Here is a 19,618-nt window from a genome sequence, read left to right on the forward strand (position 1 = left end):
TGTTGGGTTTTAGCTCCTGTCTCTTTAGCTGACAGCAGAAACTACAGTGAAGAATGTGTGTCTTTATGAAAGGTATAGTTTGTAAATTCTGGTAGAGTGAATTGTGACATTACCCACACTTGGGTATGGTTTGAACAGTGCCGGGGGGTGGAGCAATGACATAAGGCAATCAGGGTCTGATATCACCTAGACCCCATTTTCTCATTCAACTCTCGTAACCTCTCCTTCAGGGCAGTCTAAATCCTGCGATTTTTGGGGATAACGGGGATAACTTCACATACGTTAACCTCTTCATTTGAAAGTTTGGCCATCTTTAATATGAACATCATTGTAACAATACATATATGACACACAATATGGAAAAGCATACTAGGTTCCCTTTAACAGTATATGAAAGTTTCCTAGCCAGCAGCTCAATGAATTCAATGATCATCTCTTTCCGGTGGCGCTGCTCTGCTGGCCACCCAGGCTCTAGTGCTGCAGCGATCGCACACGGCTTTTAAAAACTGCCATGAAGGTGATTGGCAGAAACGATTACCTGACACTTCAGTCCATCTTCGAAAACAAAGTAATTAACCTGGCAAATAGAGTTCTGACTGATCCAAACCACATCCTCTACTCGGAGTACGAGATGCTACCCTCGGGCAGACGGTTCAGAGCCAGCCACTGCAAAAGCAATAGATATAGTCTCTCCTTCCTTCCTACTTCTATTGCACTGCTGAATAGACAGCGAGCCCCTTCCTCACGGGTGAAACACCTGCACTGATGGGAGGTGGCAGTATGGAAGCGCACTTGTTCCTTTCTTTTAGTCCTTCTTGTGGGTTCTCTTTGCTTTTATTTCGCCATGGTTTTATGCTTCTATGTTTTTATGATTTTAAGGTTTTATGGTTCTATGCTTTTATTTATTTTATTATTTTATTATTTACATGATAGTGCAATAAGGGTAAGTGTAATATGGGCGGGTGCAATTTTTCTTGCCTAAACAGGCACCGCCTGTTCCACCCGGGTTCTGTGCAATGTCTTTGTTCAAATGCTACTGTTGTCTTGCTGTCATGTTTTTGTTTTCTTTTGTTGGTATATGTTACTGCTGATCAACATGCTGTAATGCACTTGTTGCCCAAGACAAATTTCCCCTCGGGGACAATAAAGTTTATCTGATCTGATATGAAAGTTTCCTAGCCAAGAGGCTGCAGGTGTTCATTCCAACCAAACATTCAGCAGCTCAATGAATTCAATGAGCAGTTCCTCCTCTATGGTTGAAGGTGTGTTAATTGGTTTAGTCAGCTACTCTAGTGATTGGTTGAGATGAAAACTGAGATGATTGGAAACCACTTTTGAGGACTGCATTGGGATTGGGGTCCCGTGGGTCCTTCAACCTTTTAGAATAGAATAGAATAGAATAGAATAGAATAGAATAGAACTTTATTGTCCACCAGGGTGGAAAATTGTCTTCTGCTCACCAAACACACAAAAAAAAACACAACAGAACATGTAGACGGTTACATTACGCATTAAAATATGTCTGTGGTTTAAATTTTGTTGCTCACTTGGTAGAGTTAAGAATACGGTACTAATGGCACTTGGGATTAAAGCCTTCCTAAATACATTACTCTATAGCGCCTCCCAGAGCTCAGAGGCTCAAACTGGCTGAATAAAGGATGTGAGCTATCTGCCAGGAGACTCCTCGCCTCCCTCCTTGTCCTTTCTGTGAAAAGTTGAGTCAAGGGCTTTTGGGGTTTACCCACTACTTTGCTGCCATTGACACAATCCTGGAGTTTATTCTCAAAACTACACTTTAGGTGAGGAAGTCAGGCAAGGGCGTCAATTCAGTATGGCAAGCTATGGCAGCCACCATACCTTGGCTTCTAGCTAAATTTGAGAGAGAGGGAAGGAGAGAGCGAGGGGGAGAGACAAAGCGGAGAGAGAGATATGCGCACGGGGGAAAAAACTCGCATCTGCTCGTTAAGCTTAGGACATAGGAAGGCAGCACGAGGCGGAGCTCCGCAAACCGGGGGCGCACTCCCCACTCGGGTCGGTGTTCATACTCACTCAGAGTGCTGCTCAGAGCACCGCTGTTTACATAGTACAGTGAATGGGCCATGGTAAAGTCAATGAAATGCAATTAAAAGTCAATGGAATGCCATTATGTTCAGAGTAGACTGAGCCCCATTCCACACGTGCGTCGTCCGGTGCGGTCCCCTCTCTTTCTCCTCCCCTCTGCTCTCTCTCCTGCTCTCTCGCAGATGCCGAAAGAGGTGAGCAATAAGCAGATCTCCTTACTTGCATCATTCTACCAATTAGGCTATGTTGTTTGTTAAGCATACAGTAGCTACCTTGCAAAGTATTTCTTGACTGGCGGTTATAGTTTGTAGACAGAGTTACCGTATCCAGGGGCAGCTGGTGCATTTTTGTCCAAAAATTGGGCTGGGTGATCTGGTTGAAATCAATATCATGATAATAATCATGAGGATTTTCTTGATATCATTACTGTTGTTCATGCTAGGTTTTTTGGAAATAAACACTCCAACAACAATAAAGTATTCTCTGGCAGGCAGGGATAATTACCATAGTGTAACACAGCTGTTTACAGAGGTTACACTTCCTCACACCATAGCCTATTATTGTTTTTACTGCTGTAGTGTGTTGGTCATGTACACAGAGTAGGCTACATTAATGTAACTGCTTTTGCAGGCTAACATTAATATTTTTAGAGGTTAAGGTTCCTTGTACAATTTACAGTATTCATTTTTATGCACAGCCTGTCAGTGAAGCAAATCACTAAAAAATAAAATAAAAAAATGTAACGCTACATGTAGGCTATATCATTCACTGGAATTTTAAAAAGTATGTTTACTATACATGTCACATAACTGAATTGCATATAGAAATAACACCAAAATTGACTATTGCACAACCGATTTCACACACAAAATCCACGAAGGGGGGGGGGAACTCCCCCTTCACCCCCCTCCACCTGCTACCTTGCCATACCTTGGCTCTTGCTGAAATTACACCACTGAAGTCAGGCAGGAAGATGAAAAGTTAAAACATAAAAAAAGTTTTGTACACAGATTTTAAAGTCTTTTTTTTAACCAGTAGGAGACTCCACTTTGTGTGGATCATAGAGTAAAGCTGGGAACATGCTCCAACATCAGCCTCGACTTGGAGCTAGAGAGCTGCAAACCCGAGCGTACCCTCACGGGCCCCTCGGGCCTGGCCAATACGGGCCGGGGCCGGGCTTTTTTTCCCCTTTTTTTTATTAATAGGTCCGGGGTCGGGCCCGTTTCAATAATTAAATAAAATAACGTATTACTCACTTAATTTTACACAGCAGAGCACAGTCAGACAAAGAGGAGGAGTGCACAGACACTCCCCCTGCCACACAGTCACACACAGACCCTCACGTGACGTTAGTCTGCCATTCATACTCATGTCATGACATGTAGCTTTCCGCTCAGTCAGCGACAGACAGCATGCTGTGTCAGTGTGTAAAAAACAACAAACAAGCCATGTGTGCCATGTCCGTCCGTGTACAGCGGACAGCTCCCGAACAGAGAGAGAGAGTCAATTAGAGAGACAGGCAGCGAGAGGCTGCAGGAGCAGGGGGGCCGCGCCGCAGCACACTGAACAGAGAGAGAGGGAGAGATGTGTCATTGTATCGTAATATTGGGCTCGGGCCAATTAATTTCATAACTCATCCGGGCCGGGTCGGGCACGGGCCTGCATGTCACGGCCGGGGAGGGCTTGGGCCGAGATTTCAGGCCCGCACAGCTCTCTACTTGGAGCCTTGCCGGCGACAACTAGAGCTATATACTGTAACGTCAGCTTGACGAGGGGGTCCCAGAAAATGAGTCAATTGTGTGATTTCACTAGGATTTCAATGACTAGAAGTTAGCCCAAGGATAGAATGTAGTGCATATACTGTACTTGGTCATACCTTTCAGACCCCCTTCTCACCAAATGCGATAAACTCGCATGTACTCGCACTCGCCCTGTCAAGCCCTGCCCCGCTGCTGCAGCTTGGTAGGCTGCCTTGCTGTATTTCCGTCTTCAATTGGTCTATTTCGATTTTGGCCCCTCCTCGTCTTGTCGTTTGCGATGTCCTGACGCTAGGTATCCCAGCATGCTTTGCAAGGTGGTGAGCGAGAGACTGCAGCGAGGGAAGTAGGGGCCATTTCGAAATCGACCAATTGAAGACGGAAATACAGCAAGGCAGCCAACCACGCTGTAGCAGCGGGGCAGGGCTGACTGGGCGATAGCGAGTACATCGCTCACCGCCCATGTTGGTGTACAGCGGCCGTCACTCTCCCCTGCTATCTCCCCATCTACATTATATTGTACTTGCGCTGTTCACGTCAGCTGCGTCAAGTCACATTTCCGGGGAGCTGCTGCACACCAGCTGCGCCAGCAGGCTCGCCAGCAGTGGCACAGCCCTCGGCGAGGTTTTTGACGCTGTAGTATGTTTTCAGCTTAAAGTCACCTGTAGCCCATGTTGAGAGAAACACCTCTAACTTTACCATAGCTGAATGGGTTACGGAAGACACACGTTGTTACCTCCCGGTCATATTATAAAAACATAGGATAATGGTGCATTTGCGATGAGGTTGGTCAATACATGGGGCAGGGCTTAAAATTTGACGCGGGATTGCGGGAATCCCGCACATTTTCCCAATTCCGCCATATTTTCAATTTATAAAGGGGGAGTAATCCCGCAATGGTTTGTGTGGACCGATCTGTGTTTGTGCGGAACGTTGCTGCATTCACTGGCCGGACGCGTTACATGGGCGGACCAAATTTCACTTCCTTGGCCAGTTGACAATAAACATTAGCACGCTAGCTCTGTCCGCTCAGTCCTCTCTCGACATCAACACTCCTCTGCTGGTTTCTCGGTGGATACAGACAGCTGCTTGCAAACGTGATGGATCGCTGGCTAAAAAGAAAACTTTGTCGTCAGAAGGGGGACCCGCTCAGATAAAACAAACTGGACAAGTCGAACAACAAGGCACTTCTAGTGGTAACGTTAACGTAACACCGAGTAACGTCAGTGTCAGTTTACATTATTGACGATGAAGAAATCGATAGTGACAATGACATTAATAACGTTAATTCTTCCGATGCCGAGTGCCAGTGACGTCGACATTGTTGATGATCCAGAGAACGAGAATGATGTTAATGAACCCGAGACACGCAGCACCCACAATATAAAGACGAAAAAGATCAAACCTAAAGATAAGTTTCAGCAGAAATGGTACATACTATTTCCATGGCTTGAGCATAAGGAGGGTGAAATGAGCTGCTCAATTTGTAAAATGCATGGTGCTGTGTGAATTACATAGTGAATTCAGCTGCTTAACATTCTGTAACTATGTACTTTTATAATATGAGTTGAGTAGGCTAAAGGATTTGAACCCCTACTTCAACTTCCTACCTGAGTCTATTTTTAGTTGAGTATTTGCACTTTTACTGGGAATTTGTGTACTGCCATGGTGCCTGGGAAGAATAGGACAATGTAAGACACATAGTTGAACTCGGGTTAGTGTCTCGCCCCAAAGTCTATAAATCCCCCCCAAAGTCTATAGATCCCCCCAAAATGTATAAATCCCCCCTATCTGAAGAACATAAGGGGGGAATTCCCCCCTAGTTTGCAAAGTGAATGTTAACACATTGAGTGCCAAGGACGTCTGTGGACGTCCTAAAAAAAAGTAACGAGAAGTGCCAAGGACGTCTGTGGACGTCCTAAAATCATAATTCATATTATTCCATAATTCTGCTGTTTAAGGTCGTACCCAGCCAGTGAGCATGAATCCTTTCAAGGGATCACACGGCGCCACCTTAAAAATCTACACGGGAGCTGCGCCACCCTAAAACCTTGGCGCTCAATCCTTTACTTTGTGCAGGAGAAAGCCGTGATCAAAGAGACACCGATGCATGCTGCAGCCAGAGCCATATAGATTGCTCTGTCTGCAGCTGACAGTTGGCTGCGATCCGCGCCCACAACTGAGCTCCTCTGCTTCTGTCTATCTGTCTGCATATAGTTTCTCCACACGATTCCCTGCCAGAAAGGCAGCACCCGATGCCGAACAGCCAAACCTTTTCCTTCAGTCCCGTTTGGCATTTCCTTGTCGCGCTGGGATCCGCCCGGGGCAAAAACGGAGGCTGCGAAAATAGACTGTGTGCGTGTGGAGAGGAGTTTGCAGCTCAGGGGGGGAGAGGGGGGGAGAGGGGGGTGGGGCACGCAGGCTGCACAGAACTACACCATGTCACTACATCAGAAAATATTAGCTAGAGTCAGTGAATGTGCTTGAAATTAGAGTGCAAAAAGTATTCATAAAAGTGACTTTATCTTCAAAAGTAAAAAAAGACAGCAGAAAACCCTTGAAAGTGCTCTTCTTTCAGAGGCTGTCATTTCATAATGGAACTGTCTAGAAACAAAATTTCTTCTTTGAAAGAAGCAGGAGTGTCCAATGTTTCATTAGAGTCCAGCCCTGTCCATATAGCCCTAATAGAAAAAATTCTATAGCTGTTTTCAACTGAATGGAAGTGAATCTGGCACAGGCTCCAGACAATTTTACTGAAGCGCTGTGGCACTCAATGTGTTAAGCCCTGTGGGGCCATTTTGTTTAACTTGCAAAAGTTAGCAAGTTAACTAAGTTCAGTAAACTGCCTCGCTATCAAGAGTTGTCACAATTATTTTCACCATGTGTAGATGCGATGGTCTTTGTAAACAGCACCGAGCTCCTCTGGACTTGTGTCATCAGTCCCTCAGCAGCAGCTCTGTCACTGCAGTCAACTCATGACTTCTCCCAACCCGTCCTTTGTACAAATCTATTGGATCACAGTGTGAGTAAAGATGCTACGTGACCATATCTCCTGGATCACAGAGTGAGTAAAGATGCTACGTGACCGTATATACTGGATCACAGTGTGAGTAAAGATGCTACGTGACCGTATATACTGGATCACAGAGTGAGTAAAGATGTTACGTGACCGTATCTACTGGATCACAGTGTGAGTAAAGATGTTACGTGACCGTATATACTGGATCACAGAGTGAGTAAAGATGCTACGTGACCGTATATACTGGATCACAGTGTGAGTAAAGATGTTACGTGACCGTATATACTGGATCACAGAGTGAGTAAAGATGCTACGTGACCGTATATACTGGATCACAGTGTGAGTAAAGATGTTACGTGACCGTATCTACTGGATCACAGTGTGAGTAAAGATGCTACGTGACCGTATCTACTGGATCACAGTGTGAGTAAAGATGCTACGTGACCGTATATACTGGATCACCGTGTGAGTAAAGATGCTACGTGACCGTATCTACTGGATCACAGTGTGAGTAAAGATGTTACGTGACCGTATCTACTGGATCACAGTGTGAGTAAAGATGTTACGTGACCGTATATACTGGATCACCGTGTGAGTAAAGATGCTACGTGACCGTATATACTGGATCACAGTGTGAGTAAAGATGTTACGTGACCGTATCTACTGGATCACAGTGTGAGTAAAGATGTTACGTGACCGTATATACTGGATCACAGTGTGAGTAAAGATGCTACGTGACCGTATATACTGGATCACAGTGTGAGTAAAGATGTTACGTGACCGTATATACTGGATCACCGTGTGAGTAAAGATGCTACGTGACCGTATATACTGGATTACAGAGATCACATTCACGTCACGTCCTGTGTGTGTGTGTGTGTGTGTGTGCGCATGTGTGTTTGTTGTCGGAGGGTACTGCTAGGCGCCGTGTGTGGCTGCCGCTCCTCAGTCAGTCTTTCTTCCTTGCTTTCCATCTATTTTCATCTGTTCTCCGTCTATATTTGTTTTCTCTAAGTCTCTCGCCACTTCTCTCTCTACTCACTGTCCCCTGCTGCCTCGCTCTCCCAGCCTCCCTGCTAGCCGGCTAACGCTACACCTCGTCTGTTAGCCGCCGGCTAGCGCTACACCTGGTCTGCTTGGAGCTGCCCTGCTCCCTCTGTCCCGCTAACGATACCCCACTGGATTATTCATCGGATGGACATTTCATTTTTCATTTTACTGGATTACTCATTTTGCCTGACTTTTCATCAATCCTCTGGACTTCACCCTCCCCTGACTGCACTAATTTACTTCCCTTTGATACTGTGAGTAGCTCAACAACCCCTCCGTGTTTAGATGATGTTATGTGACCGTATCTACTGGATCGCAGTGTGAGTAAAGATGTTACGTGACCGTATCTATTGGATCGCAGTGTGACTACCTGTGTAGTGTGTAGTGCCATTAGTAATTTTGTACTCTTGTAAGCAATGCAGCCATGACTGCATATTATAAATACAAACAAGCCCATGTTATTGATTAATGCATATCTTTATGTTGTGGAGTTATATTAGTTAAAAAAAAGATCACTCTTGCTCGACTTTTACCATGCTACTTCTGATGATTGCCGTTTCTCCTCACATCTTGTTTTGTTTAAGTAAAGGGTGTACACATCCAGCAAAATATAGGGTGTAAGCATGCAGTGAATGAGTGTTGGGATCCGGTCACGTAGCATCTTTACTCACACTGCGATCCAGTATATACGGTCACGTAGCATCTTTACTCACACTGTGATCCAGTAGAGACGGTCACGTAACATCTTTACTCACACTGTGATCCAGTAGAGACGGTCACTTAACATCTTTACTCACACTGTGATCCAGTAGATACGGTCACGTAGCATCTTTACTCACACTGTGATCCAATAGATACGGTCACGTAGCATCTTTACTCACACTGTGATCCAATAGATACGGTCACGTAGCATCTTTACTCACACTGTGATCCAATAGATACGGTCACGTAGCATCTTTACTCACACTGTGATCCAATAGATACGGTCACGTAGCATCTTTACTCACACTGTGATCCAATAGATACGGTCACGTAGCATCTTTACTCACACTGCGATCCAGTATATACGGTCACGTAGCATCTTTACTCACACTGTGATCCAGTAGAGACGGTCACGTAACATCTTTACTCACACTGTGATCCAGTAGATACGGTCACGTAGCATCTTTACTCACACTGTGATCCAATAGATACGGTCACGTAGCATCTTTACTCACACTGCGATCCAGTATATACGGTCACGTAGCATCTTTACTCACACTGTGATCCAGTAGATACGGTCACGTAGCATCTTTACTCACACTGTGATCCAGTAGATACGGTCACGTAGCATCTTTACTCACACTGTGATCCAGTATATACGGTCACGTAGCATCTTTACTCACACTGTGATCCAGTAGAGACGGTCACGTAACATCTTTACTCACACTGTGATCCAGTAGATACGGTCACGTAGCATCTTTACTCACACTGTGATCCAGTAGATACGGTCACGTAGCATCTTTCTCTCTCTTGCTCTCTCTCTCTCACTCAATCACTCACACGCACCCACCCACCCACACGCACACGCGCACACACACACACACACACACACACACACACACACACATACACACACACACACACACACACACACACACACACACACTCCCCAGAGAGGAAGCAACCACTTAGCCTTAGGGAGGGAAAGTGTGTGTGTTGTCTCTCTTGCAGTCTCCAGTTTCAGCTCCAACCTGACCGCAGTGGTTTCTCTCTCTCTCTCTCTCACACACACACACACACACACACACACACAGACACACACACACACAGGTTTGATTGCTGTTTGTTGTGACAGGAAGAATATTGTAGCTAATGGGAGTAATAAGACAAATCTAACAAAATATATTTTTAAAGAGTGTTTATGGGCCACCCTGTTTGCTTGGACCAGTGCAGTCCAGTAGCTACCCCAAAGCGCAATATGACATCATCAAATGTTTTCTTTTGTCCCGACTAGCAGTCCACAACCCAAAGATAATAAGTTTAGTGTCATAGAAAACTAAAGAAGCCAGAAAATACTCGCATCTACTTTTCAATTTTTGTATTTTTTTCTTAAAAATAAAAAAAACATCAATATTCAAAAGGTCTGTGTTAATTTATTAATTTGTAATGATTTTGTATTGAGAAGAACACCCTGCACAATCACCTTTGATATTCAATTAACTATAGGCCACATCAATTTGTGTTGTACTGTTATCATCATTGTGCTCCTAGGTGAGGCCATGAATTAAAAACCAGACTGTCACATATCTCTCTAATTCTGTCTAATATTCAGTAAGAGGCAGAGCACCAGCACAGCATTGCCCACTTTAGCAAGTGATAGACTCCTGTGTGTGTGTGTGTGTGTGTGGGGGGGGGGGGTTTGAGCCTGTCCAACCTGTATGTCTGTCTGGATAGATATTATTTGCAGTCTGTGGTTGATCTTGCATCACAAGTTACGCCGGGATCCACTGAGTGCATTTGCATTGCGTTGCGGCTGTGCTCCGGTTTTGCTCCGTGCTCCGCCAACACTAACCGACTGCATGCAGAGCACGTCACGGCTCTGCACGACAGCTGGAGTGACAAGACCGACAAGTTCTCGTGGTGAAATCACGCGCATTCGCGCAAGACAATTTGTATGTGGGATAAATACAACAACAAACAGGCAGAAGATCATTGTTCCCAACTGGAGAAGCAGAGGAGGGGTGGACTTGCTTGGTGTTGTCCTTGTAAAAAGGATGTGTCGTGTCATATATTATTTTGTGGTTTTCCACTTCAATGATGAACTTTTCCTCATCCATGTTTGTCTTCTGGCTTGATCTTGAATGCTCTAAGCACCTCTGACCTGTTGACTCCAGGCCTGTCTCCGCCCAACTTGCTGCGGCTTTGCTCCGACACCCGGAAAAATAGAAGCCTTGCGTATCTGCTTCGGAGAGCTCCGGATCATCAGAGCTGGGATGGAGTAGACATGCAACGCAGCGGAGTTGGTGGAAGTTGACACATTGATTAGAGTGGAAACGTATCGGCTCCAAAGCCGTACCGCAGCGCAGCCGGACCGAACCCGGACTCAGTGGAATTTGCGCGAGCGTGAGTCTGTGTGTGTGTGTGTATAGACATTTGTGTTTACGTCTAGACTAAAGTTTGAAACCAGATCCCAGTCTCATGTATGATGGAATACTATCGTTGCTGTGTGAGAGGACCGCAAAACACACAACCAACCACACACACACGCGCAAATACAGGCAACACTGATTAGATTTTATTTATGTATATATTTATTTTTGACTGACACTGATATTCTGTGCCTTCCCCAAAAAAGCCACAAAATGCCATTCATTTCAGTTTTTGTGCCTCCCCCCCACATCACCCACCCCCCGGCATCGGCCTGATAGGACATTTCTGCCAATACCATCCAAGCTGGTTTAAGTAAGATTAATTCTACAGTTTTCCTTGGATGAAAAAAATATATACATAAATAAGAATATGGCATGTTTTACATAACCTAAGGTGAGGTAGTTTTCTTATTTTGCCCAGTGAATGTGTACATTTTGAGAAGCATTGTATTTATGTCTGCATCTGCCAGTGGGCCATCACCATGAGAGTATGCATAATAATAATAATGTGTTAATTCCACTACAGGAGAGACTTGATGTTCTCTGAAGTTAGGTGAGGGGGAAATGTGTGCATATATCGGTATCGACAATTAGCCAAAAGAGTTGGAAAATATCAGAAAAAAATCCAATACGGTGCACCCTTATGGCTCATTTATACTCCATTTTCATACGTAAATAGATGCGTCCGTTTCAAACGTTATCGTCACTGCCCACATACTTCCATGCGTCTTTCACGTTGGTATCATGTTAAGCAATACATTCACCAGTGAGCAGTAGAGAGTCAAATGTATGAGTGTGTGTGTGGTTTTGCTCCGTTTCATGCGTATCCGTAAGCTTTTAGATAACGGACAGAAAACGCACAAAATGAACGCAGAGTACGGACAGAAGGCTCTGTCCATCTCCGTCTCAGTCTTTAACGTAGAGTATAATTGGGCCTTAAGTTTGAACAGTGACAGATTCCAAGCAGTGGAAGAATGAAGGAATGAGCTTCACCTGGTGTGTGTGTGTGTGCGTGTGTGTGTGTGTGCGTGTGTGTGTGTGTGTGTGTGTGTGTGTGTGCGTGCGTGCGTGCGTGTGTGTTCTTAACTAGCGCTGTAGGAAATCCCACAGATCACAGGGGCCCACTAGCATATTTCCAGACACACACACTTGTTGACTCATACACACCAGATGCTGTTTACAGGCCCGGTACCGCTCCTCTTTCACAGCCTGGTGAATCTAGTTGGAGTTGGAGCTATTTACACCAGAGGTTCTCACACTTTTTTACATCAAAGAGACTTTGGGAGGGATTTTTTCAGCCGATAGGATAACCCGGTAAATATCTGCTTCTCCTGTCCGATAACAGATATGATACCGAATAATAATTTCACATTTTTGTCTTTACCTTACCTGTAGTTTATGCACACCTGGAGTATTATACTATGATATGAGTGTTTTAGTAAAGTGTATCACTCTACTTTACATACCATACGAAAGGGGAGGTCTCCAAGTCCCGAACTTCCTCTGGTATTATTGGGCAGCCCAGTTAAGGGCAGCCATGTGTTGGTTCTCAGACAATTGTACAACGTCCTGGGTTTGAATAGAAAATTCCACTACATCTACATTACCCCTAAATTTATACCTTTATTCAGATACACTGAGAAACCTGTTAAAAAATACGCATAATCCATTTGTTAGAAATACTATACAAGTCTGGTACAAAGTACAAACACACTTAAACATAAGATCAGAACTATCAGGTTTTACTCCAATATGGGGAAACCGTAGATTTCCTCCAAGCAGAGGTGATCCTGGCTTTAGATCTTGGGCAGAGAGAGGGGTCAGTAAAGTTATGGATATTTATAATAAAGACGGTGTGTTTTACAGTTTTGAGGATCTACAAAGAAACCATGGTATCCCTACAAAACACTTCTTCAAATACCTACAAATTAGAAACTACATTTTAACAGCATTACATCAGTCCACTAGTAAGCCTCCTCTCTCTTGTCTTGAAAATTCCATAATGGAGCATCTCCAAGGACATGGCCAGGTTTCATGTTTGTATAAACTGATGGTAGATAATTCCAGAGAATCCTCAGATGACAAAAGATTGGCTTGGTCCAATGACATCGGGGTAGAGATCTCTGAGGATGACTGGGAGACAGTTTGTCATGATGCACAAACCCAGACTATCAATACCAGATTCAAGCTGCTACAATATAAATGGATTATGCGTACATACATTACTCCATACCTGTTACATCGTTTTGACAACAATAATCCTGATTTATGTAGTAAATGTAGTCTAGAAGTCGGTACTCTATTTCATTGCCTCTGGAGCTGTCCGAAAATTAAGCAATTTTGGGAGAAAGTCATGCAAACTATATCTGACATTACTGTTGTTGCATTGCCGATCTGCCCACAGTTATTCATTCTGGGGTTACCCCCTCCTGGGTTAGGACTGACGGGGGCAAATAAAAAGTTACTAAACCTTTGTTCACTTCAGGCTAAACACTGTATTGCAACGTCTTGGAAGAGCACGGAGGCACCGACAATTGAACAGTGGTTTAAAAGTCTTTCCAATGTTCTTGCCATGGAAAAATTGACTTATGCCGTCAAAGGGAAAGTGCAAAACTTCCATAAAGTGTGGGGACGATTTATAGAATACCTAGAAAGTCGCACACCAGGAATGTAAGTGCCTTGTAAGAAATGCTTGAATAATTTAATTTAATTGATTTTGGTTTTATTTTATAGTTGTTGGTTTGTTTGTTTTTGTTTTTTTTGTGTGTGTGGTTTGTTTTTGTTTCGTTTCTGTATTCGTGTGTATGTACATGTTGTATTTGTGTCAATACATGTTGTGTAAAAAAAAAAAGGAAAACCCAATAAATATATTTACAAAAAAAAAAAGTATCACTCAATAGAAAAAATAAAGGCTTTAATACAACCAAAAGCCCATGGCTGCTTAGTCTCCAGATAAAACACAATGACAAAAGACAGTAATTATTAGACTCTTATTCAGGGTCTCAAAGTCATGGATAGTTAAAAAGGTGACAGATACCAGGGCAGACACAAAATCATTCACTTAAGTGCCCTATTTTGGGATGAAAAAGGTGACTCACTGTTACCTAAAGGTGACTAGTTTGCATCCCTGCTTATTCTTATTCGCTTCAGCTTACTGTATATTATTTTAGTACGGCGATTTTCTCTTTGCAAATGAGGCAGTCGGCAATAATCACTCTTCCACTTCTCCTGAAACTGTCTGTGCTCGACATCAACCTTTCTTTTGCCTTTTGACAGCGACATGTTCACTTCTCAACAAAAGACAACATTTTAGCGTGCAAATGTTTTTCTTTCCACTTGGTTTTTCACTCGGGTGAACCAAATCACCATGCCGCTGGCCTGGAGTGTGAAGCCGTGTTGCCAGATACTGCTGACAGTTTCCAGCACAAAGAGTTCAAAACCCGCCAAAATGCACACAAAACCGCCCAAGGAACTGCACATCTATGGAAATGTATCTGGCAACCCTGGTGTGAAGTGTGGCTCGTCAGCGCCTCGTCCACATGCCTCGGGAGCGCGCTCTGTGTTTTACAACGAGCGGAGGCCTCATTTCACTATAACTTGATATCAAGTGGCGTGGCGGGCCCTGAGTTTGAAACCCCTGGCGTAAACCATTGCGGGATTACTCCCCCTTTATAAATTGAAAATATGCGGGAATTTCCAAAAAGATGTGCGAATCTCACAATCCCGCGCCAAATTTTAAGCCCTGATAGTGAAAATAAATGATCGCCCCCTCAAGGACCCCTAGGGCTCCCCGGGCCCCACTTTGACAACCACTGATTTAGACCAGTGGAAAATAATTCTATGGTAAATAGTTTGATGACTCAACATTTCCAGCAACTCTCTCCCAATAGAAAAAACTACGGTAAATCAAACCAAACAAAGGTGCAAAGTTTCACAACGATAAGCTTTACATTGTCATTGATGGGTTGGGACAACATATCAAAATTAAATAAATCGCGATACAACAATGTGGCGATAGATATCGTGGTGCCTAAAAATGAATCATGCTAGATTTTATTCTGCTGTAGTAATCACAAATGAGACGGCTTGTCCATTGCAATGTAATTTTTTGGGGGATATATTGCCATATTCCATGAATATTGTGAGATTTCACTCAATAATAATAATGGTAAATGGTAAATGGCCTGCATTTATATAGCGCTTTACCATCAGTAGGTACATTCACCCATTCATACACCGATGGCGGCAGGCGCAGGGAGCAATTTGGGGTTCAGTATCTTGCCCAAGGACACTTCGACATGCCGACTGGAGGAGGTGGGAATCGAACCACCGACCTCTTTCATCCAAAGCGATTAGTGGACAACCCGCTCTACCTCCTGAGCTACAGCCGCCCCAATAATATCGGCCCAAGCCTACTGTAGATAAGACATGGCTATTTTGTGCCATGGGACAGTAGAAATGTTGCTTCTTGTCAGTACCGAATCGGTCCGAGCTAGAGAATGGGTTTTCACATGTGCGAGCTAGCTATGGCAATACCACATGGACAAAGACGGGTCGGGGAGAGAGGAAAATGCTAAGAGCGGACCAATGAAGAGACTGTGAATATGTCTGTTCAGGCCAGGGTACAACTTTAAAACATTATATTACACTTACATAATACGATTTCAATCGACTTGTTAACGTGTGTAATTTTGAAGGCCCTGTATATTGTCTGTTTTGTTTACATACATATTCGAAATAAACATGACAAACAAACTCTGAGACCGACTGATAAAGTTATTAGCCTATGTGATGGTTTGGAGTGTTTTAGTGTTTTTATTTTTTATTTATATATTTATATACATTTTTGTATTAACACTGTTAACACTGTTTGTAAAAATCTGTAATGAAATCAGTTTGGATGAACTGCAGTTTGCACGTCTTTTAAATAGAAACCCACATAGCAACACCACCTGCGATATTGGGATTTCTGGTTTTACGTTGGTGTTACTATCAAATAAATATTTTACAAGAATGTGCCCAATATGAGCAGCTGATGAGGCAGCAAGCTGTTGAACATTTCATTCTGCAGATTAGACGAGCAAGTCTAATCGCTTCTATTTGCTCACACAACAAACAAACCACGCCAGGGTTCACTTGGAAGCGAACCGAGACCCACGTTTTCAAGCGGACCAGAGTTCACTTGTTTGTTCTGCCCCAGAGTTCGTTTGCGCTTTCACACCACCCCAAACGAAGCGGACTATCCAAGGAAATGAACTATGGCGCGTTTAAAGCGGACCAAACAGCTTATATGTGAAAGCGACCTAAGTGGGTTACCGTAACTAGCTTTTCCAAGATGGCAGACCGCTCGTGCATGCACATAACCGAGGCAGCCATTTTAACCTGTGTTTTCTCTTGTGTTGTCGCTCCTCCCTGCAGGCCTTGCGGGTGATGGCGAAGATCATGAGGGAGTGCTGGTATGCCAACGGGGCGGCGCGCCTCACCGCCCTGCGCATCAAGAAGACCCTGTCCCAGCTCAGCCAACAGGAGGGCATCAAGATGTAACCCCCCTCAACCAATCATCAAGAACACCCTGTCCCTGCTTAGCTAATAGGAGGGCATCAATATGTAACCCCCCACCACCCAACCAATCATCAAGAACACCCTGTCCCAGCTCAGCCAATAGGAGGGCATCAAGATGTAACCCCCCACCACCCAACCAATCATCAAGAACACCCTGTCCCAGCTCAGCCAATAGGAGGGCATCAAGATGTAACCCCCCACCACCCAACCAATCATCAAGAACACCCTGTCCCAGCTCAGCCAATAGGAGGGCATCAAGATGTAACCCCCCACCACCCAACCAATCATCAAGAACACCCTGTCCCAGCTCAGCCAATAGGAGGGCATCAAGCTGTAACCCCCCACCACCCAACCAATCATCAAGAACACCCTGTCCCAGCTCAGCCAATAGGAGGGCATCAAGATGTAATTCCCCACCATCACACACACCTCCCACCCAACCACACCCATATCCTTACCATCACTACTATTATTATAGACGGTATTATTATCCTCCTTACTCAGCGATTGGAGGTGAAAACCTTTTCTTCCTTTTCCCCCGTGCTCTGTTTTGTCTTTTTCGCCTTTTTGCTCGTTGACAAGCAGATGATTGTTGCATCTAAGACTGAGGAACCAGGCGTGTGTGTGTGTGTGTTGCAATGGGTTAATATACACACGTCAGGGAATGGATGGATGGATCAGAGGAGGAGTGGCTGTCTCTGAAAGCAAAAAACAGAGTCCATCTATCCCCATTGTTCCACTTCCCCCGGTGTTTCTGAAGGACCCATCACAGCAGCCGGTGGCCGTCTCAAGTCCCGCCCCCCCAGCTATCCACTGCAGACCCAACCAGGAAGCACTCAAACTGGAGAGGGCAAACAAAACACAAAGCAACTAGCCCTGAGGGGGCAGGGCTTAGCTTATCCTGGTGACATTTTCGTCATTGTTGCCTCATTCTCTTTATCATCACTTAATTTGTCAGTTCAGAGGACAAAGCTACTCACCAGTGGGGCTGCAACCCGGTTATTTCCTTTTTTCAAATGAGCTGTCATCAAGAACACACCCTCCAACCCCCCAACCAATTTGCCAATGCAGGTTCCATACAGTATAATCTGTCAGCTAAATATGATAGCCCAGTAAACCAAAAATATTCTGATTTTCAAAATGCTATCTATAATCTATAATATAATATATATATATATATAGTATATATATATACTGTATATATATATATATACTGTGTATGTGTATGTGTGTATATATATATATATATATATATATATATCAGAATTTTAATTAGGAATACTGCAGGCAGGTGGTTGAGTTGTGCCAAGTAGGCTTGGATGATGTAAACATTTACCTATTGACAATATTCCTTTGATGTCAATGGCAATATATGATGATATCGGTTGGAGAAAGCTGATACACCATTGCAATTATAAGGCCCATAAACAATAGGTTTGAATATAGTCTAGTAGGAGTGAGTAGTTTCTTTAAGCAATAAGCCCCAAGAGGCGTGCCTTAAACACCTCTTGGCTGTTGTAAAATCACTGTAAACCACAGTCTCACGGGGCTTATTGCTTTTATAAAATAGTTACTATATATAGCCTACCCGGTAAGGTTTGGGCAACAGCAACAAAAGCAATATTGATAACAAATAATCATTTTTATGCCAAGCAATATAGTCCTTCAAGCCCCTGTCCAGTCAGTTCAACGTTCACACGTCATCAGATACGCCTGGAAAAACAGCGCAAGTTATGCCGGAAACAGTATTCCCTCCTTACTAGTTTAGCTGTAAGGATAGCTGCAGGCTGAGATATCTAACAACTGGATTTCAAAGCTGATGCCCCCACATGTGACTCGAAATGGTTAACAAGCGAATGTTTTGGTCACTCAGTGGCGTTTTGAGGCTGACTGACATGGAGTCCATGGAGGAGAATCTTCTTGCTCTCAGTTCATGACCAACCAGCCATGGAGGTGAGCAGTGGCAAATGGATTATTCAAAAACGGAACTTGTTTTTCAATTGGGGGGGGGGGGGGGTTCTTGAATTTATGAAGTCTGTGTTGCAGCCCTACTCTTAAGCCATTTAGCCAATGCTCTCATCTGAAGTGATGAGGTAGAGCTTCAATGTCTTGCTCAAGAGCACTTCAGGACACATGGTTACAGGTTACAGTCGGTTACAGGACTGTCTCTGTAATTCACCCTGTCACCCAGACACACGGCTTCACCACGGCCTCATTTTGGTTGCGTCGTGATCAGTCGCACCTCTGCAACAATTTTGCACCTCTTTCTTATTTTGTCTCCCTTCTTTATTGCCAGGGACTCCGCCAGGTCAGTTTAATTTATTCATTTTTCAGAGTTTTTCTGTTCTTTCTGGTGGCAGGGGATGTGTATCTTTTTTTGCAAAACTGGACACAACCTCATTCATTTTTGGAGCAAACATGCTGCAACATATGCAATATACAGTAGATAAACCTGTCTATTTTCTATACTCTGATTCCGCTAAACATGGCAAGAGCTACAACCACGACTACACCAACAACCACTCAGCTGCCACCATGCCTTCCAAGCCAGCTGTTAGCGGAGAGTGCCACTGCTTTAAAACAAAACAACAAAGTCCTCTCATGTGGGCTGGTGTGGACTGCGTGTCTGTCGTTTATATTTGTGTTGATGTATTTGTGTGCGTCAGAGAAGCCCTCTGGGAGCCCCATGCCGAGCATACAGCAAGCTCGTACTATGCACACTGAAGGAAGGACGCATCGCAGTACCCGCAACCCCCAGCCGACTCTGGTGCCATGTCACCCAACACCCCTCACCCAGTCACCCAACCACCTCAGCAACCTCTCATCGATACAGCTCGTTTATCCCGCTGACTCCAGTCTGGAAATGGACCTCTGGAAACCTGAGACTCAAGTTGTGAGGGAAAAAAAAACAAAAAAACCCCCGCAAAAGTCACGATGCTTTTGAAAAAGAGAGACACAAAAGAGACTTGTAAGCATTACTGATGTTGCCCTATAAACTATACCGTACTTCTGTTTTCCCGCTTCTTTTCATGTGCGCG

At 44.1% G+C, this 19,618-nt stretch overlaps 1 protein-coding gene across 4 annotated transcripts in view; it reads left to right on the plus strand.

Moving 5' to 3' along the window:
• tgfbr1b (transforming growth factor, beta receptor 1 b) overlaps positions 1-16,562 on the plus strand; it is a gene marked incomplete at its 3' end in the record, with an annotated part of 109,404 nt that extends 92,842 nt beyond the window's left edge. For all 4 annotated transcript variants that reach the window (XM_083657981.1, XM_083657980.1, XM_083657982.1 and 1 more), the window contains exon 8: positions 16,437-16,562. In XM_083657981.1, coding sequence (XP_083514107.1) covers positions 16,437-16,562 — 126 coding nt within the window. The remainder of the gene's footprint in view (positions 1-16,436) is intronic.
• Positions 16,563-19,618: the final 3,056 nt, after the last annotated feature.

This window comes from Poromitra crassiceps (genome assembly GCF_964638095.1).
Source record: "Poromitra crassiceps genome assembly, chromosome: 2".
Taxonomy (NCBI): domain Eukaryota; kingdom Metazoa; phylum Chordata; class Actinopteri; order Beryciformes; family Melamphaidae; genus Poromitra; species Poromitra crassiceps.